Source organism: Rhinatrema bivittatum, chromosome 7 (genome assembly GCF_901001135.1).
Source record: "Rhinatrema bivittatum chromosome 7, aRhiBiv1.1, whole genome shotgun sequence".
NCBI classification, from domain to species: Eukaryota; Metazoa; Chordata; class Amphibia; order Gymnophiona; family Rhinatrematidae; genus Rhinatrema; species Rhinatrema bivittatum.
In genome coordinates, this window is record NC_042621.1 from 101727365 (window position 1) to 101749394 (window position 22030).

The following is a 22030-nucleotide window of genomic DNA, read 5'->3' on the forward strand; positions in this document are numbered from 1 at the left end:
TGCAATGAGTATTGAGGAAGGAGACTGCTGGATTGTGGGAGAGAGGGAGAAAGCTTGTTGCATGCTTATTTTGTTAGTGAGAAGCATACATGATTAGGACAATAACAGGTGCTTCAAATGTGACTTCTAACAAGTGTTTAACCAGCACCACATTTTAAAGATGAATATATAATGCAGTAATGGATTGGAGTTGGAGTGGAAAATGCAATGTAATTCATGTAAAAGTGTATTTTTGTTAGAAGATGAAGCCCAAAACATGAATTTTAAATGCTATGTGGTGGTATTTGTGCATATAAGTGTGTTCTGGGGGTAGAAGGTGGTATCTGTGGTTGACATTCCAGTCGTCAGTTCAGAATGAGAATGAAATTCAGCCTAGATCCTGCTTAATTCAAATGCTATTATTTAGTGACCTATGAAAGTTATACTTTTGGTTTTTAATACAGTAATTATTGAAATGTAGTCTTTTGGAAGGAAAGTTTGAATGAATGTCCTTAGACTTTGAGGTGAAAGTATGCCACCTCTTATGCTAGAGAATGACATCATTAACAGCTGTTGAATCATACTAACCTTTGTGTCAATCTGTTTTCTTTGTTTTCTCAGTTTTTTGGTTGCATTCTTTTCTAAGTCCTAAAATTAACAGAACTAGAGTTTTTCATTGTGAGTCTGACTACAATTTTCAATCTCTTTGCAGGCAGACGAAGACCCAGTCATGGGATTCCACCAGCTATTTCTATTAAAGAACATCAACGATGCATGGGTTTGCACCAACGATATGTTCAGGCTAGCGCTGCACAACTTTGGCTGAGTCTCATGCCCAGTGCTGGACATGCTCTCTCCCTTTTTCTTTCTCTATTTCATTTCTTTATTGATACTGTTCACATCCACCGAGCATTCCAAATATCATACACAAAGGAAAAGGAAGGAAGCAAATCGAGGACCATGCAAAGTGACCTGTGACTTCTGCCACTCAGCCAGATTTACTGTGTGTCAGTTGATGGCACCCTCGTGCATGATCTTTGGAAGTGAACTTAGCCTACATTCGACAGATGCAACATGTTTGAGTTGTACCAGCATGCCTTGCAAAAAAGAAAGCAGAAAAGGGGTTGTCTTCTTTTTTTTTTCTCTCTCACTCTCCCTCTCTCTGTCTCGCTTTTTTATGTATTGACAAGGTATTCTAGTAATCCAAAGAAGTGAGAATAAGGAATGAAAGCAGCAGTAGCCACTGCCTTGTAACAGCCCTGCACTTGGATCGGTTCGGATGTTTCAGATGCCACACAAAATAAAATCTGATGTTTCCTAGCTGTTTAAATGCTTTCATTGGTACATAACTGCTGTTTTTCTTTTAACCATCTCTCTTCCTCCATGTTTTTTCTCAGTGTTTACACTGAACAGAAATGTTTGAGCCTTAACCCTCTAGCCATTCTTTTTAGCACTAATTCTCACTGCCTCAGTTCTCTTTCCCAATCAATGAAGCTATAGCCTACTCTTAACACACAGGCCTGTAATTCAGTATTTTGACATTAAAATGTTACTCAATTTTTTTTTATGAGCGTGCTGGAAAAATTGAGCACTAAGATTGATGTATAGATTATTATCTGACACGAGACTCCACACTATTTATAAACTTATTTGCAGCCTTGAGGATGGGGAACTGGGGAAAGCAGCATTCCCAATAGTGGAAGATAAATAGACTTGAATAATATTTTCTCTGAGGACAAGCTAGATGGCAGTCTTCACGCATGGTGACATTATTTGATGAAGTCCAGCACAGAAAACTGTCAAAATTTCCAGAACTTCGTCTGAGCCTCACTGGGCATGTACATATCCATGCAGGATGCCTTTAGTCTCTTTGATTGTGGGTTTTACCTTCTCTTTTCTGAAGTTCTTTCATGCATTTTCAAATGTTTTTTTTTTTTCTCTACACTTTCAACTTGTCTGTTGTAGGATCCCAAAGTCTCATCCTGTTTCCCTAGGTAAGATTTTTTTTGATGTTTCTAAAGTTGTTTTGCTATCATCCCCTGTGGTGATGGTGCCTCTGCACATACCAGCCATTGAACCACTATCACCATCGGGTTAGATTTTTGCATCCCTTTTATTTCGTGCTGACATGTCTAGTGGGTTCCAGCAGTGCCTTCAATGCAGCAGGACCATGTCTATCAAGGATCCCCATTATAGATGTGTTCTGTGCTTGGGGGCATCACATGATGTCCATGGGTATGTGGAAATTACTCCTAAAGGATGACTGGATCTTACAGAACATCTGTTTAGGCACAGGAAGATTGTTTGATTGGCATCGGAGGCGTCATCATCGAAGGATCCTGGAGTTGCGCTGATGGCAGGAGAGCCATCAGCATCATAGGGACCATTGATTCCAACTACATCAGTTAGCCAGAAGGGAACCCAGAGATGGACTATTGTCCAACTCTTCCTGTTCAAAAAAGGTGTTGGGTTCCACCTTGCCATCGAGGAAGTCCCATGTTGAGCATCCAGGGAACCCAAAGAAGCATGGGCATCTGTCACCATCGATGCACAATGCTGGGAGCAGACATGGTCTGGCATCTGGCAAGGACTCCACTAAGCGTTCCCGCTGCAAGCTGAGCTCATCCTCCAGGCATGTCAGGGACTTACAGCAAGCTCTACAGTCCTAGTGTCTGCCACTGAGCCAGTTCTTAGTAACGAAGAGAATGTGAACACTCTTACCTCCCCAGTCAGTGTTGTCAATGGTGGTTTTCAATAAGAAGCACAAGAAGATCCAATAGGCCTTTGAGAAGGCTGCAGGGCATCAGTGCTGGGGCATTGAGAACAACAAGGTAGGCACTGATGATCCTTAAGCCGTTGCTTGACTCCTTTCAGGTGCACACCAGTGCTGCATTAGCATCAATGTTCATTCCATTACCGATGCCCCAGAGGGCATTGGATCAGTGTCTGCCAGCCTGCTGCTGATTTCTAGCTCCTTGGGGTCCAGGCCCAGACAGCCAGCTGCATCGGTCCAAAACCCTCTGGCTGAGGATAGAGCACCAAGAGAGCCCTTCCTTGCAGACTGCAGTGAGTTGAGCTCTAAGTCATGGGAGCTATGGCTTTGACTCTGCAGATGTCTCTGAAGTACAGTGCTCCCCTCCAACCTCTCTCCTCTGTCAGAGGAAGTCCCTACCTGAGGACCTCTCCTTTGAAGGTTTTGTGATAATGGCAGAAGCCATTCCATTTGTATTGCAGATGGAGGAGGAGTCCAGGAACAAGATGCTGGACATCCTCCAGTTAATGGAGCCCGCTAAGGAGATTGTGGCAGTTCTAATTCATGAGATCTTCAGGAGGCACTGATGAGGATGTGAAAGAACCTCCTCATAGTGCCTCCCTAAAGAGGAAGGAAGACTAAATCTATCTTTTCTAAAAAGCTCTCAGATTCCACAAGTGGCAACTGCCACACCAGTCTGTGGTCAGCAAATCCACTCTCAAAAAGGCTAAGAAATCTAGAGGTATTCTAGAGCTATGAATACTGTTGGGGGAGAGGTTTTTCAGGATGCTATGCTAATTTCCCGAATAGCAGCCAAGCAGCTCTTCCTGGGCCAGTACACGTGGAACATTATTAAAAAAGTGTAGGGGGGTGGTCGAGCAACTTCCTCAAAAGCAGCCAGATTCCCTCCACTCACTGGTGGTCAAAGGGTTGGAGTGCGGAAACATGCAGTCCATTCACCTACAATGTTTTCGAAATGGCATAAAGAGTCTTTACTGTGTGGATAGGAGCGCGCAGACTTACTTGACTGCGGGCCTCAAATCTCTGTCCAGAAGTGCAAAAAGGATTTGCTGACTTGCCGTGTACAGGAGAGAATCTGTCTGGTAATAGGATCAAGGATGTGGTAGCATAGATCCAAGATCATTGTGCAATGCTCCAGCAATTCTCCATGGCTACTCTTCCAGGAGGTATTGTGGTCTGGGTAGAGAATCTTCTTCTGCCCGAGTAGGCATTACCTTCCATCTCTCATCCCACTCACAACAGGCTCCTCGTGCAAGAGAGGGTGCCTAAATTCCAGATGGGATGGGGTTTTGACTGGACAGCATAGCCAGGATTCTAGTACCTATGCCAGAGGACCTCCCAATCTGGGAAGGCTCCAGTTTTATATAAACTGGTGGCTCAGTATATCCTCAGACGTGTGGATCCTCAGCATCATCAAAAGTGTACAAATTAAACCTATTGTGTCTTCCACAAAATCGACCCCCAGGCCTGTCTTGAGGTCAGTCCAGGCCTGAGTTGAGCATATGTCATGTTATTCTGTAAAGTTGCACAGCGAGTAAAAGGTATCCCTACATCTAAGGTGACGGGTCTATCCTTCGTTTTATCTACTCACTGGCTTTGCTAGACCACCTTCCATGTTTTTTGAGGTCAGTTGCATCAGGAAGTGCTTTTAAAGGAACTGTCTTCCTTCTTGTTGACCAAAGTGGTTGAACCAATTCCACCAAGGCAAAGAGGGTGGGGATTCTACTTCAAGTGTTTCCTGATTCCAAAGACAAGGGGACTCCATTCCATGCTAGACCTAAAGGCCTTGAACAAATTCATCAAAATAGAAAAGTTCAATGTGGTTTTCCTGGGCATCTTAATCCCCTTTCATCAAAAAGGGGACTGGCTACACTCTCTCAATCTCAAGGATGCCTATACTTAAACAGATTTCCCCCAATCATAGGAAATCTCTCATTCATAGTAGGAAATTGCCACCTCCAGAATTGCCTTCTCCTGTTTGGACTCATGTCTGTCCCACATGTCTTCACAAAATGCCAAGCTGTGGTGGCAGTGCACCAGCCAAGCATTCCCAATAGAAACTGCCTGTGCAACGACCTAATTACCCCACAGAGTTCTCTACTTCTAGAGTGGCAATGAAGAATCTAACTATGGAACTGTCTTTGAATGTATAGACTTATTTGCTATTTGTTAGTTTGATATTATTGTAACCTGTCAGTTTTACTGTAATTCGCTTTGAGACCATTCGTGATAGAAAGCGGAATATCAAATGCCAATAAATATCTTTTGAAAACTGGGGGTGCATGTGTTTCCTTATCTGGACGAATGGCTGGTCAAGAGCATATCTTGGGCTAAAGCCAAGGAATCAACGCGCATGACCATCCAGTTGTTGGAGTTACTAGGGTTCATTATCAACTAGCTCAAATTTTGCCTCAGTTCGTCACCTCAGAGTTCATTGGAGTTCTGGCAAAAAGTCTTCCTTCGTCAACAAAGGGCTACCGCTTTGACTGCGGCAGAAGAGACCAAATGAGTCAGCAGATAAGTTGGCACATGTTAAGGTTGTTGGGCCTCAAGGCTTCAACAATGCATGTGACTCCTATGCACATTTTTACATGAGAAGAGTCCAATGGATCTTGAGGTCTCAGTGGCTACAGGTCATTCAGAATCTGGAAGACAACACCTGATCACTCAACCACTGATGGACTGTCTGTTCAGGTGGCCGGGCATTAACAATCTGGTCAGAGGAATCCCCTTCCAGATTTCTTTGATCCAAATTGTTCTCATGATGGATGTGTCCAACCGTGGTTGGGGATCTCATGTAGACGGACTCTGCACCCAGGGTTCTTAGTCCATCCAGGAAAAGTTGCATCAGATAAACTTCCTGAAGTACCGGGCGATTCGGTATACTCTCTGGGCTTTCAGAGATTCTGTTCAACAGTTATCCTTGTCCAGATGGCCAACCAAATTGTGATGTATTACATCAACAAGCAGTGATGTATTACATCAACAAGCAGGGAGGTTTTGGCTCATACCTTCTGTGTCAGCCATGGGGCTGGGTATTCTCTCAAGGGATGGTTATCAGATCCATTCACCTGGCTGGAAAACTGTTAGTGAACAGACTGTCGGTCCTTATACAAATGGTCTCTGAATCAATGGGTAGTAAACAAGTTATTCCGCCACTAGGGAACCCCACTGTTGGATCTGTTTACATCTCCTTGGAATAGAAAGGTCCACTCTTCTACTCCAAGCAGAGGACATGCAGCAAGTTAGGCTCAGCCATTTTTACCCTACATTGGGGCAAGGGTCTTCTATAAGTGTATTTATTTATTTAAAATAATTTATATCCTACACCCTTTGAATAGTTCAGGGCAGGTTACAATTTACATATGCCATAAAAAAGGATACCAGCATATCTTTTGATAATGCTAGTAGCAAAATCTTTCATTGAAGCTCAAAGAGGACAAAGGGGACTGTAATCTACACATCCCCCTTTTGGTCAAGATAGATCTGGTTCCCACTCCTACAGGAGATGTTAATCAGGGAACTGATCAGGCTAGGGTCTTCCCCAGATCTCATCACTGAGAATCAAGACAGGTTGTGCCTTACAATCTTAAGTCCATGTCACTCACCACTTGGATTTTAAAAGATTGTCTGAAGTCTTGAATTTTTAGCTTCTAGAAAGACCTATGGATTAAAGTTGAGGAGTATTGCTTTGCTGTGTGAAGTGACTAAAAGGCCATAGCTCATTTCTCATACTCCACACAAAAACTGCTTGATTATCTTCTGTATTTCTCTGAGGCTGGTCTCAAGACCAACTCTGTAAGGGTCTACCTTAATGCGACTGGTGCATACCATCACCATGTACAAGGTAAGCCAGTTTCTATACAGCCTTTAGTTGTACATTTCATACTGGGGTTTGCTTCATTTCTAGCATCTCATACGTGATGTGTTCTGAGACCTCTGTAGGTTTGTCCCAGCTCATGAAAGCTGCCTTTGAGCTACCTGACCAGGAAAGTTGTATTTTTGGTGGCAGTCACTTTAGTGCACAGAGGCAGTGAGCTTAAGGCTTTAGTAACTTATCCATCTTATACCAAGATTTTTCCATGATAGGGTGGTCCTAAGTTCTTGCCTAAGGTGGTGTCTGAATTCCATCTTATGCAGTCAGTTGTTCTTTCAACACTTTTTCCTAGGTCACCTGCCTATTTAGGTGAACAAGAACTGCACAGTTTGGACTGCAGGAGAGCCTTGGCTTTCTACCTGGAGCAGACTGGAGCCCACAAAGTCCACCTAACTTTTTGTTTTTCATGCAAACAAGCTAGGGATTGCTATTGCAAAATAGACTTTCTAATTGGCTAGCAGATTGTATATCCTATTATGCCCAGGTGGGGTTGAATCTGGTGGGCCATATTAAGGCTCCTTCTGTCTGAGCAATGGCAGCAGTTAGTGGCTCACCTGCAATCAATTCCAGTGGAGGAGATCTAAGAGGCGCGATGTGTAATTCTCTTAACTCATTCACATCTCATTACTGTCTGAATAGGGATGGCCGATGCAACAGTGGGTTTGACCAGTCTGTCTTTTAGAATTTGTTTGAGGTGTAGAACCCAACTCTTTCTCTACAGAGAGTTATTCTCAGAGGACAGCAAGGTGTCAGGCCTCATGAAACCTGCCCACTCCCTCATGAAGTTGGTTTCTCATTTAAATACAAGACTGAAGGGACTTTGTGGGGATGCCATGGGCATGCCCAATGAGGCTGTCAGTTCTGGATACTTTGACATAGTTTTTCTGTGCTAGGCTCCATTGGATTGTCACCTGTTTCTAAGGACTGACATTCTTCTGCCCTCAGAGAGCACCTATCATAGGTAAGTAACTCTGTCTTTGAGTCACATATGATCCTTATGTACTTTATAGATTATTAAACAGACATGCAACCTCCTTTTTTGCATATAACTTGGCAGCACAATATGCTGCATGAAAACTTGTACAGAGGTAATGGGAGGAGTAATGTTACTATGGATGGAATCACAGTGACTGTACAAAGGGTAAATATACAATATTAGAATAAAAAAATAGTGCACATACATAGTTACTCCCCAGTTGATGTATGCCCAGCAGATCAGAAAGTTACTGTAATAGCAGTTTAGTTACTTTAAAAAAAATAAACATCACTGCATGATACAGGGGTAGGCAACTTCTAGTTCACTTGGATTTTCTGGATATCCCTAATGAATATACATGGACGACATATGCATGCACACTGCTTCAAGTGTAGCTAAACAATCTCATTACATATTCATTAGGGATATCCTGAAAGTCCAAGCAGTTTGCTGTCCACAAAGACTGGAGGTTGCTACCCCTTGTCATGCCACCTCTTTTATGTGCCTGTGCATTGTTAGTATTCCATACGTTTTACTTTCTGTTAATTACTGATTTGTCTAGATACTACTTTGACAGTGATATGGTCTCCATTGTTTGTCCTGCGGTTCTATATAGTCTTGCCATTGTGCAAAATTTTATTACCGGATAATAAGACCTCTTTCTCCCTTAACTTATTTAAAATGGCTTTAATTTCCTTGAGTTCCTATCAGTAGTTTTGTATGATAGAAGGTATGTTAGTACATATTGGTAATTGCATGTATGATAGATAGGATAGTAAGGAATAGCAACAGTTGGTTCACTATCACTACTAGATAGTCTTGGAGAATACAGCCAGTAAGTTAAGAGTTCTGTTGCTCTCCAGAAAATTACAACTTCTGTTAGGAATGAATTAGGTTGATCAGTCCCATGTCTCTGCTGCAGAGATACAATACAGTTTGTGGTTATGGGACACAAATTCTTCTGAGTTGCATTACTTAAGTATGGCCATTTATAATAGAACTACTAATTAGTTTTATACCTTTCTAAGTATGGGAAATGATGGCTACTATATTACTTTAAATATATTTACATGAGTATGAATAATGCTAATTAGTACATGTATATAAATATGTTCTTTAATACAATACTTTTGTCTAAATACCATCAGGTTGTCTAAATATAATGTACTAAAAGGTTTGTACATAACTGTTTTGGCTGCTTTATTGGAGATATCAATGATTATAGAAATGTCATGATGACCTAGGCCTGGACCATAATTTTTCCTGTACGTATCCCCCTGGGAAGAAACCTTTAGCTATTAAGGATGCTGCATAAGTCAATACTCAGCTGCAAATCGCCACCAGAAGGGATAATGGACCCATTTGTATTTGAAGGACAAATTTTGGAAAGGTGTTAGTGGAATATTTGACCAGTTCCATGGGGCTGTTTATCCTGGTGGAGCAATGGGCATTTACTTTGTAGTGGAATTATATGAGATTATATTTTGGGCTGTTTCTGGCTGTAATTCATTGTTATCGCTCTAGCAGGATTGATTGGTTCTAGGGTCTGATATTGTACTTTAATGGATGTAGGAGTGCCTTTTTGTTCCTATATACCTTTGCATAAATCAGACTATAAATCTCACCCTTGACATTGACACATGGCTAAATTGTTTTAAAATTCATTGTGTGTCTGTAATCAACAGAGGGCTGTTTGTCTTCTATACATGGTTTCTTATGGCTAGCTAGCATTTTACTCTGCACCTGTCCATCCTGTTTTCCTGGTTCTGTTATACAGCCTTTTCTCAGTGAAGGGGGCAGCTTCTTTTTGTAACCTTATTTATATTTTTCTTACACTTACCAACCGCCCAACTTGAAAGACTCAAGGTGATGTACAAATATGAAACAAATCAATTTAAAATCAATTGTGACATACTTAGTAACATAATGACTGCAAAAAAAAAAAAGAAAAAGTCCATCCAATCTGCCCAGCTAGTTTCTTATGGTAGTAAATGCCACTCTGTGCAGGTGTACCCCCAAGCTTTATGTTAAGGGTAGTAGTAGTATCAAAACCAAGCAACTGTCAAACCCATAACAAAATTACTTCTAGCAACATTTTTACTGGGTGAGCAACCTTCTTGATTCAGGCAGTGTTTCTTGAAATTGCTTTGCTTTTGGACTTGGCCATAGAAGCATTCTTGTGCTTTTTCCCCAATGTTTGCACATCAGTACCCCAGACCATAAAAGTTGGGGCCCAGCATTGGCTGTCTGAATCCAATTCCCCCTCCACTGTCAAAGTGGGGAGCAATGTTGCAGTTGCATTAAAATCATGAAAGCTACTTGATTAAGGGTAATAATTCCCATGTCTTTTGTTAGGAGATATAGCTGCTGTTCCATGCTGGTTACCCCATGCAGCCTTTTCTTCATTTCCACCTCTAGCCTTTAGGGATCAACAGTGTTTATCCCATGCCTTTTTTAAATTCATTTACTGTTTTCATCCTCACTTCCTCTGCAGAAAGGGCATTCTAGGAGTCTACCACATTTTTTGTGAAGAAATATTTCCTGATATTGGTTCTGAGTTGTCTCCTTTGGAGTTTCATTTCGTGACCCCTAGGTCAGAGAATTGTGCATCATTAAATCTTTCAAGCATCTGTAGGTCTATATCATATCTCCCTGTACCTCCTCTCTTCCAGAATATACATATTTAGATCCTTCAGCCTCTCCTCATAAGTCTTCCGATATAGACCCCCACACCATTTTTGGTGCCCTTCTCTGGACTGCCTCCATCCTGTCTCTATCCATTTTGAGATACGGTCTCCAGAACTGAAGGCAGTATTCCAGGTGAGGCCTCACCAGGACCTGTACAAGGGCATTATCACCTTTTTCTTGCTGATTATTCATCTCTGTGCAGTCCAGCATTCTTCTGGCTTTAGCTATTGCCTTGTCACATTGCTTCACCACCTTCAGATTGCCAGACACTGTTAGCCCAAGGTCCCTCTCTGAGCCTGTGCACAATAGTCCTTCTCTCTCCTCAACACATATAGTTCTTTAAGGGTAAAAAAATAAACAATGTGATGGTGTTCTGTAAGGAAGAACTGTGATGAGATCAAAGGAAAAATAATACAGAAAAACTTCCAACAAAGGGACCTTTAAGAATAGACCTAGGTCAATAAGGCCAGAGTTATAAACTACATTTCTCCAGGACATACAGGATGGTGGTCCTCATGTATGGGTTACATCATCAGAAGGAGCCCCAATGCATAAAATTTGTCAGTTTCTAGAACTTTGACTAGGTACACTGAGCTTGCCCAGCATTCCCTATACCACGCATCCATGTCCCTTTCCAGTCTTTTTCCGCGAAGCTGTAAGCCTTGCAGTGTGAGTGAGCTCATTTTGGCTATTTTTTGGCTTTGTGGAAAAGTTTTCTCTCTCACATTCTTGTGTTCCTTTTTCTGTACTATTCCATCACCGGGTCCCTCTTGGGGCCTTCCTGTAGGGTTTTCGACAGTTCTGGTAAGTTTCTTTTCATGGTTGATTCCTCGTGACAGCGGTGCATCGGTGCCTGCCAGCCATTGCCATCAATTTTGTATGGTGCCTCTTTTGTTTCATCTGACATGGCCATGTGTGGTTTTTGGCATTGCACCTAGTGCCCAAGGACCATGTTCATCACTGATGCGCATAAGGTATGTGTCCTCTGCCTGGGGGCATCACATGACAGGGTTGCTGTTTTATGCACCCAGATGACAGCGAAGGATTGTCTGCTTTGACTCGATAAGATGGAGCAGCTCTTCGGTTGAAGTCCAAGGCATTGGCATCGAAGACCAAGGAGCCACACCAATGGATATCGGTGGGACTGTCAGTTCTGTTGATGGCTTCAGAGGATAGGAACGCCGGAGACAGATCACCATCGGTCTCGTCCAGGCTGAGGACATCTGGTTCCTCTTCATCGGTCTCTGCACCAGGAAAGGACCAGGCTGAGCATAGAGAGAAGCTGAAGAAGCATCGGCACTGGTCCCCATTAATGCATGGTGTTGGGCACGGGATGCACTGGCTCATGTGGCAGTGACCCTGCAGCAAGGAGTGCCAGTTCTCCATCGGTGCTGGGGCTGCACGATGATCTCCACCGGTACTGATGCCAGTCACTGGTCCACCTTGAGGGTCTGAAGAGGATCAGGCCATCCCTTCTTCTTCCCAGTCAGTGTTGGCATCGACAACATTTGAGGAGGAGCTGGAGTGCCAAGTCCAGCTAGCGGTGGACTGGGTCCTGCAGGGCTTTAGTCCTTGTTCTGCTTCTGGAAAAGCTCAACATGCTCATCAGTGCATTACAGACCTAGCTGGCGTCTGTTCCTGGGACAGCATCTGTGTCCGGTGGGGGATTGAAGTCTCCTTCTACCAATAAGATGGCCATCGCTGGCTCCTCCGAGGAGGCTCCACTGAGGCTGGCAGAGACGCAGAGTCCTGCCCCCCCCCCCCCCACTGTCCAGTTTTACCGGTGCCTGCACTTAAGGACCCATCCCATGTTGCTTACAGTGAGGATGACCCCTTGGGGGGGGGGGGGGGGATGCTTTGCAGTCCTCTGAGGGTCTCCCATTAGACTCTTATTCTCCAGAGGAGTGAAGGAAGTCTCTGCCTGAGGACTTGACTTTCGCATGGTTTGTGAAGGTGATAGCAGAATCCATCCCATTTCAGTTATTAACTGAGGAGGATGCCATGCACAAAATGCTTGAGATCCTCCAGTTTGTGGAGCCTCCTAAGGAGATTGTGGCAGTCCCAGTGCATGATATCCTTAAGGAGCTTCTGCTGAGGATATGGGAACACCCCCCTCACAGTGCCTCTTGTTAATAAAAAGGCGGATGGGGTCTACCTCATCCAGAAGGCTGCTGGATTCAGTAAGTGTCAGCTGCCCCACCAGTCAATGGTGGTCGAATCCACCCTCAAGAGGACCAGAAGCTCTCGAACTCATTCCTCGGCACCCCTGGGGAAGGATCATAGAGCGATGGATACTCTTGGGAGGAAGGTATTTCAAGGTGCCATGCTCATTGCCCACATTGCTGACTATCAGCTCTACATGAGCCAGTACTTGCAGGACATCTGTAAGCAGGTGCATGAAGTGGCTGAACAGCATCAAACCACCCTCATATCGCTGGTGCGTAAGGGCCTGGAGTGCGGAAAACATGAGGTCCGGGCGACCTATGATATTTTTGAGACTGCATCTGGAATCTGCGCCCACAGAATGGCATGGTTGCGGGCCTCTGATCTCTGACCAGAGGTGCTGTGTACTGGGAAGAATCTCTTCAGAGAGGCCACAGCATCCCTCATCCTATCTTTGGGACCACCATGAAAGCCTCCAACAGTTCTCCATCGGCAGACCAGGGGCCAAGGAAGTCTTTGTTTCACCAAAGTACTGTTCTCTGCCCCCTCATTCTAGTCTACACCATCAGGGCTCCTGTGGCTGCCCCAGGCATCAGACAGCCCTCAAGCCCCAGCTAGCTCCTCAGTCAACTCCAGGGACGGGGTTTTGACTGGGTCATAGGAAGCCTAGGCCAATTGCCCGTATCCCGGACATTTGACTCTCCACTCAAGGGCAGGCTGTGGCTCTTTATGAACTAGTGGCCCAGTATAACCTCGGACCAGTGGGTTCTTTCCATCATCTGTCAAGGGTACCAATTGAATCTATTGGGTGTCCTTCGAAATTGCCCTCTATGCCCATTTTGTGGTCTGGTAGCGCATCAGGAGGTACTACTTTCAGAGCTCTCCTCCCTCTTAACAGCCAGGACGGTCAAGCCTGTACCATCAGGGCAAAGAGGATGGGATTCTACTCCCGGAACTTCATGATTAGAAAGAGAACAGGAGGACTCCGTCCCACCCTAGACCTGAAGGCTTTGAACAAGTTTCTAAAAAAAAGAAAAGTTCAAGCTGGTTTCCCTGGGCACCTTGATCCCCCTTTTACAAAATGGAGACCAGCTATGCTCCCTCGATCTCATCAATATCTTCCTTGGTCGCAGGAAGTATCTCCAATTTGTGGGGAGAAAACAGCAATTCCAGTACCAACTGTTGCCATTTGGGCTAGTGTCAGCCCCATGGGTCTTCACAAAATGCCTGGGCATGGTGGTGGCAGCGCACCTCCAAAGGCTGGGAGTGCCTGTTTTCCCTTATCTGGACACTTGGCTGGTCAAGAACATATTTCAGGCAGGGGCTGTCTTGCCATTCGCTTGACCATCTGGGTGTTGGAGTCACTAGGGTTTTTTCTCAACTACCCAAAGTCCTATCACAGCCCGTCACTTCCATTGGACTTCATAAGAGCCCTGCTAGACACGGCTCAGGCCAAGGCCTTCCTGCCTTGCCAGAGGGTTGTCACCTTGATGATCATGGCGGCAGAGATTCAACAGGTGTCGCAACTGTCCATGTCACTCTCTTGGCACGTTTATACATGCACAGAGCCCAATGGACCCTGAAGTTGCAGTTGCGCCAGACCACTCAGAGCCTCCAGGATTGCATCAGTCACCCCATCTCTCCTGGACTCATTGTCCTGGTGTTTAAGTCTAGAACAGGATATCTCTTTTCAAGGTTTCTCTACACAAATTGTCCTAACCACAGATGTGTCCACCCTGGGATAGGAAGCTCATGCAGATGGGCTCAGTACCCATGGTCTGGTCTGCTCAGGAATGCTCTTGTCAAATCAGCTTCCTGGAGCTTCAGGCGATCAAGTACGTGCTATAGGCTTTTAGAGATGGCCTGTGCAACAAAATTGCCCTGATCCAAATCAGCAACCAGGTAGCCATGTGATATGTCAACAAGCAGGGAGGCACAGGATTGTACCTCCATTGTCAGAAAGCGGTCCAGATCTGGTTGTGGTTTCTGTCCCACGGGATGGTGCCCAGGGCCGAGAACATAGTAGTGAACAGCCTGAGTCAAGCCTTCAGATTCCACCAGTGGCTCCTGGACCAGGGGGGTAGCAAATCGGATATTCCGCCCCTGGGGGAGCCCAGACGTAGATCTGTTTGCATCCCCGTGCAACAGGAAGGTGCCTTGGTTCTGTTCCCTATACAGGTCAGATGGCAAACCATTCTTGGATGCCTTTGCTTGTCATTGAGGCAAGGGTCTTCTGTACATGTATCCTCCGATTCCCTTAGTGGCAAAGACTTCTTGAAGCTTCATGAGGACAGGGGACTATGATCCTCATAGCCCCTCATTGGCTGAGACAAATCTGGTTTCCACTCCTACAGGAGTTGTCCATCCGGAGACTGATCAGTCTGGGATTTCACCCAGATCTCATCATGCAAGTTCAGGGCAGGCTACGGCGTCCCAACCTCCAAGCCCTGTTGCTCACAGTCTGGATGCTGAGAGGTTAATCCTGCAGCCACTTGATCTTTCAGAGGATATCTCTCTGGTCCCGGTGGCTTCTAGAAAACCTTCCATTAGAAAGTCCTATGGACTGAAGTGTAGGAGGTTTCCATGTGGTGTGAGCAGAAGGCCCTAGATCAGTTCTCCTTCACACAAAAATTGCTTGATTACCTTCTACACCTATTGGAAGCTAGCTTAAAGAACAACTCCATTAGATTTCATCTCAGTGCAATTGGCACATACCACCAAGGTGTAGATGGTAAGCACAGGCTTACAATTCATGCGAGGCCTGCTTCAGTTTGAAGCCTCACCTAAGGCCTCCCGCTGTGTCTTGGGACCTCAACGTGGTGTTAGCTCAGCTGATGAAAGCTCCTTTTGAGCTGCTGTGCACCTGTGACCTGAAGTACCTGACCCGGAAGGACATATTTTTGGTGGCAGTCACTTCAGCGCGCAGGGTAAGCAAGCTCCAGGCCTTAGTGACTTATCCACCTTACACTGTTTTATCATGACAAGGTAGTCTTATGTATGCACCCTAAATTCCTGCCTAAGGTAGTGATGGACTTCCATCTTAACCAGTCCATGGTCCTGCCAACATTTTTTCCCAGGCCCCATTTGCACCAAGGTGAACAAGCACTACAAAGTTTGGTTTGCAAGCAATCCTTAGCATTCTACTTGGAGCAGACAGAATCCCATAGACAGTCCACCCAACTTTTAATTTATTTTGATAAGAATAGGTTGGGTGTTGCCGTTGCCAAGCACACTATCCAATTGGCAGGCAGATTCATCTCCTGTAATGCCCAGGTGGGACAGCATCTTGGGGGTCATGTCAAGGCTTATTCTGTCAGAGCCATGGCAACGTCTGTGGCCCACTTGTGAGCAGTTCACATGGAGGAGATGTGCAAAATTGTGATGTGGAATTCTGTCCATACATTCACATCTCACTGTTTGGATAGGGATGGTCAATGTAACAATAGGTTCGGCCAGTCTGACCTTCGGAACTTGTTTGAGGTGAAGAACCCAAATCTCCTGCCTAGGGCCCGTTGTTTGGATTTAGGCTGTCTCTTCCTTGGTTACCAACAGCACTGTTGTGCTCATTGGCACCTGGTTAGGCGTCTTTTGTCCACTTTTTATATTGAGGAGCAGCCTGTAGCTAGGGATTCACCCATATGTTGAGGACTACCATCCTGATGTACTCTGAGAAAGCAGAGTTGTTTACTTCTTATAGGTGTTCTCAGAGGACAGCAAGGATGTTAGTCCTCACAAAACTCGCCTGCTACCCTGCAAAGTTGAGTTTCTCCTATTTTTTATTTTAATTCTATGATACAAGACTGTAGAGGGACCCTGCGTGGTATAGGGCATGCTGGGCCTGCTCAATGTGCCTAGTCGGAGTTCTAGAAACTTTGACATAAGTTTTCTGCATCGAGGCTCCATCTGATGTCACCCATTTGTGAGGACTAACATCCTGCTGTCCTTGGTGAACACCTGTTAAAGGTAAGCAATGCTTTCCCATGAGTACTAGGAAAAAAGGATGATCACCTGACATGGGATAGGCAGTCTAGGGGTGGGGAAGTACAGCCATCAAGTACCTCTAATGAACCTAATGTTCGCTTGAAGTTAGAGGAGAATTAGCTACAGAACAAAGAACTGGAGCTGAGCCACAGGAGGAGAAGGAAAGCATGGGACTAGAACTACCAGAAGTATCTTCCCAGCTGGAGGTAGAAGATATGAAACAGACTGAGGGAGAACTGTTCTTATCTATGCAGCGCCTAAGGTAGGTAACTGTACAATCACCTTGTGTGGGAACCTGGTAGATAATGTATGAGTTGAGGCTACCAAGAATGGAGGTGTTTCAATAGAGTAATGGATTTTAAAACTGATAAAAGCTAAAGTAGAATTAATAAACAATGTCATTGTTTAATGAACATTTTTTTAAATAAATCATTGTAGGGACAGAATGGACATTCTGTAAGTTTGCTTTATGACTTTGCATTAAACCAAGGCTTGAGAAACGCTCATCATTCACCAGACAATGCTAAATCATTCACCAGACAACCTTTGCACAGAGATTTTATTGAATAAAATCTACATAGGCCTTGCTGTGCTTAAGTGTGAACTGTAATCTGTGACACTGCAATTATTTACCTTTGTTACTGTGAGGTTAAAATGCCAGAAGGGGAGATAGGCTGAATCGAACATAATTGATTCATCCATTAGGAAAGAAATTACTGTGGACCCTAACTTGAGGAGCAGCATGTGACAATAGAAAATCTGAAATAAGTATGTGCCCAGCTCTAAAATCAGGTAAATGGTTGAGAAAACAGAAAAGATTTACATAATTCCCTAAACTATAACCAGCTTGCTAAGTATAATGGTGGAGAGTTACATATAAAAGGACCGCATGAAGAAAAGGATTTCTTAATGATGTGCTTTAATTTGCTTGGAGTTTCTAATAAAAGTTGAACAGACCTAAACTGTCTTTTTTGGTTTTATTTTTTGTATGATTTATTTTCATATTTTGTCGTATTTTGATTTGTTTAAATTTGACCTTTGCACTGACCAGAGATTTCCCTGAGTGAGCAGTTAAAATAAAATAAATTATAGAGCAATAGGGATTTAAGAGAGCAACTCTTTTGCTAATTAAAGCAAATTAGTCCCTGTGTCTTTTCCAGAAGTTGCAAAAGGCAATTAGAAAGTTTTGGAGAGCATTGGATTCAAATTTTGGAATAAAAGTTGAATAAATGATGGGATTGGTTCAGTGCAATAATCATGTTAGTTTTAGGGAGACCTTTGTGAGTTTGAGGTTCCAGTTCTCTGGAATGAGGATGGAGATTATTCAGTTCCAGAAAGATTTGAACAGAATTGAGGGGGCCTTGCCCCATGTCTCGACCCTGCTTCTGTTCCCTCAAATGATCCCAAAAATGAGCAGATAAATTATGGTTGGATCTGATAGGATAATAGCTGCAAATTAGAGAGATGTCCCCAAAATAGTATTACTATACTGCTCTTTCATGGCCTTTATTATTAAAGGAAAATCATACAGAGGCATCTGTGGTAGACAAAAAATGAAGGTGGAGGTCCAACATAAAGGAGAACTCACAAATAGTGACAGAGGATCTTAGGCCCTAACCAGAATTTTCTTCTCTTCTATCAGAGATGTAGATTTAGGGACAAGATTGGAGAGTAACAAGAAGGCTAAATTCCTACCAGGATCCACAGTTAGTAAAGATATTGCATTCTCAAGACTGCTGAAAAAGAAAGAAGGAAAGAAAAAACTGATGGCCTAGTTCTCTTGGGGAAAAATGATCTTGTGGGAAACCAAATCAATGTAGTACGAATAAGTTGAGGGAATTAAGGAAGAGTCTAATGCACTTCTCAGGATCAGTGGCCTTTACTTAGATGTTTCCTGTATATGAATAAGGGAACTAAAGTACTGTATCAACAAAAAGCACGCACATATTTATTAACAAAGAAATATAATGAAGTGATATAGTAAAGGGTGTCGGCAAGCTGGGAGACTAGTGTAAGACCACCTCCAGGGTGGTTGCCCGGACTTCTCAATCATCCACCCAAAGAAATTAGAGAAAAGTTGAAGAGGTGTTCAAAGAAACAAATATCTGTTTGTATAATTTTTAAATTGCATATAAACCCACACAGTGTTCCCTGTCAGATAAGTCGCCCCCCCCCCCCCCCCCCCAATGCAGGGAAACCGAAACACCAGCTGGCGGCTTTTTGTCTGCTACAAAGTTGCTTTATCTGAACACTGTGGGGCTTGTACATGTATAAGGAAAATAGAGCCTATGTTTTGTCTACATCTATGCTAGTTTCATGCAATTTAAAAACTATACAAAAAGATATTTTGTTTCTTTGAACACCTCATTGATTTTTCTCCAATTTCTTTGGGTGAATGATTGAGAGGTCCAGGCAGCCACCTTGAGGTGGGTGGTCTTACATTAGTCTCCCAGCTTGCTTACACCCTTTACTATATCACTTCACTATAATTCTTTATTAAATGTGATACAGTGCTTTAGTTCCTGTTTTGGTGGATTTTGATATCGTTAAATGCAAGACATTTTGTGATTTGTGTCTCTTTAGTTGTGGTATGAATAAGGGAAAACAGGATGCACAAAGCCAGGAATTTTAATGCATGACTAAAGAAGTGGAGCCAAAAAAAAAAAGGTTTGGATTTCTTGAATTGGGGATCCATGTGGCAAAAAATAAACTTTATTGAAATGAACTATATGTGGCTGAGAGAGGAAACATGGTCTTAGGTAAATTGTTGAGAACATACATTGACATGAGTTTAATAGGGATGTGCGTTTGTTTGAAACAGGAAATTTCAATGAAAGAATCAGATTTGTTTCATTTTTCTGTAAAATGAAAAGTTTTTCAATAAAGCGGCAGCCATTACCTGACAAAAAATGAGGTGACTGCCCCCCCCCCCCCCCCCTTGTATCTTATCCTCTCTGTGAGGTCCTGACATCCAAATGGGGCAGGAACAATCCCCAGTCACTTCTGCATTGCCAGATCAGAGTTAGACACTGGTGGGCCCTGAAATGAAAAAAAATTAAAAGTACCGATCTCTAGAGTTTAACTAGGCTTTGTTTTAGACTGGTTGGAAATGCTGTAGATGGAGTACAAGAAATTTTAAATAAATTTGGTAGGGAGGGGGAATGAAAGCTGGCTGAGTAAGGCTGTTTACCCCAATAAGCAAATGAGGCAAGTAGAAACACACATGAAGTATAACTATAGAAAGTGTACTCTCACTAAGAATACACATATGGGAGTGGCATTTGATACCAGTCTAGTGAGTGCTGTTGCTGCTGGAATTCAGAAAAAGTAAACACAAAATGAAAGGCAATAGTATTTTCACCAAAGTCTACCCAAATATAAAAAAAATTTCAGCTCATTCTCTTTGGTGGTTTGTCTCATATAGGTCACAGATGAGCATGATCTTTGCATAAGGCATTGTTGCTTTGTGGAAAAATTCCTAAAAAGGATAGGAATGAGGGTAAGCAGAGTAATGAAGGAACAATATCTTGAAGGCTGTATGCACAAATGCTACCACTACCCTCATCAGTGCCCTCATCAGCGGCACAGTTACCCGCTCACGAACTACACCACCTCTGGAACCTCACTCAGCAACTACTACGTAAAGCGGGACAGAAAGCCAAGAAATCCGCTGATGGCCATCATAGGGCAAACCCGGTGAGAGGGTCTGGCTCAGCATGTGGTACATTCACCTCAAACTCTCCCGTCTATGCGACTCGCACCTCGGTACATCGGACCTTTTCCGGTGCTCCGCCGTCTGGGTCCAGTCTCTTACCAGCTCTGATTACCATCCTCGCTCAGGATCCATAGCTCCTTCCACGTTTCCCTCTTGTTCTCACAGGACAAGCAGGATGGTAGTCCTCACATATGGGTGACATCATCGGGATGGAGCCCAATCACGGAAAACTTTTGTCAAAGTTTCTAGAACTTTGTCTGGCCCCTACTGGGCATGCCCAGCATGGCACTAACCCTGCAGCCAGCAGGGGCCCCCCTTCAGTCTTCTTTTTTCCACGCAGCAGTTGCCTCATGGTAAAGGAGCTCTGAAGAGATTCCTGACAGGAATTTTCCTCATGGAATTACTAAATTACCCCACAGGGGTCCTTCCTCTAACTTTTCTCAGTCCACGGTACTCTGGTAAGTTTTTACCCGTTTTTCCGTCGATTACCGTTGTTTGGCCCTAGCGGCCTACTGGCCGTCGACCGTACCGTGGCTCGATTTTTTTCCATGACACTGGCATTGGGGTTTCGTTGGTGCCCAGACTGTACCCGCACCATGTCTATCACAGACCCCCCCATAAAGTCTGTGTAATATGCCTAGGACGCGAGCACGATGTCTTGACCTGCGCCAAATGTGCCTTAATGACACCGAAGGGACGCAAGGCCAGAATGGAGAAGATGGAACTTCTCTTCCGTGCTCAAATCCCGACTCCATCCATTGCATCGATGTCGTCGGAACTGGCACAGTCAACTTTGCGCCAGCATCAACCACTGACCACAATCGACGACTTCTCGGCCATCGACACCTTCCACTCCCCCTCAGGATCGAGGGGATCGCAGGGAGAAACATCGCCATCGATACTGTAAGACTCAGACAATTGAGGGAGCGAAATCATCGACCTCGCCATTGTCCAAGCCACTGTTGAAGAGACCCCATCCAGGAAAGGCACCGACCATTCCTGCGACTGAGTCCCCGAGGCAACCCTCACCCGATCGGGGATTGGGAGCCGTGACTCCGCCTTTAACGGTGGTCCCTCCGGCTATGCCTCTGCCGCCTCCTTCTGTTCTCACCACAGACGCTTCCAACCTCGGGTGGGGAGCCCATGTAGCCAATCTGCAGACAAAAGGCTCTTGGTCTCCAGAGGAAGCCAAACACCAAATAAATTTCCTGGAGCTTCGAGCAATCAGATATGCTCTCAGGCCCTTTTAGGATTGCCTCTCAAATCAAATCATCCTGATTCAGACGGACAACCAGGTGGCAATGTGGTACATCAACAAACAGGGAGGCACAGGCTCCTTCCTTCTGTGTCAGGAAGCTGCGCAGATTTGGGAGGAAGCTCTATCCCATTTGATATATCTCAGGGCCACCTGGTTACCGGGCGTGGACAATGTGTTGGCAGACAAGCTGAGTGGTGTCTTTCAACCGCACGAGTGGTCTCTCAACCCCTCGGTAGCGAAATCCATCTTCCAACAATGGGGAAATCCTTGGATAGACCTCTTTGCATCCCCGCAGAACTGCAAAGTGGAGAATTACTGCTCTCTCATTCGCAGCACACACTCTCAACCCGGAGATGCATTCTCCTTCTCTTGGGCAACCGGTCTGCTTTACACATTCCCTCCACTTCCTCTTCTCTCGAAGACTCTCATGAATTTACATCAGGACAAGAGAACCATGATCCTGATAGCACCTCACTGGCCACGCCAAGTGTGGTTTCCAATACTTCAGGACCTCTCCATTCGCAGGCACATTCCCTTGGGAAAGGACCCGCTTCTGATCACTCAAAACGATGGGTTCCTACGACATCCCAATCTTCAAGCTTTGTCCCTGATGGCATGGA

The 22030-nt window shown here is 44.4% G+C and overlaps 1 protein-coding gene across 6 annotated transcripts in view; it reads left to right on the plus strand.

The window, feature by feature from the left end:
* NUTF2 (nuclear transport factor 2) overlaps positions 1-9242 on the plus strand; it is a 147644-nt gene extending 138402 nt beyond the window's left edge. For 5 of the 6 annotated variants that reach the window (XM_029608831.1, XM_029608827.1, XM_029608828.1 and 2 more), the window contains exon 6: positions 692-9242. In XM_029608831.1, the coding sequence (XP_029464691.1) occupies positions 692-805 (114 nt within the window). In that variant the 3' untranslated portion in view covers positions 806-9242. The remainder of the gene's footprint in view (positions 1-691) is intronic. The other variant, XM_029608830.1, reaches the window with a different exon arrangement.
* Positions 9243-22030: the final 12788 nt, after the last annotated feature.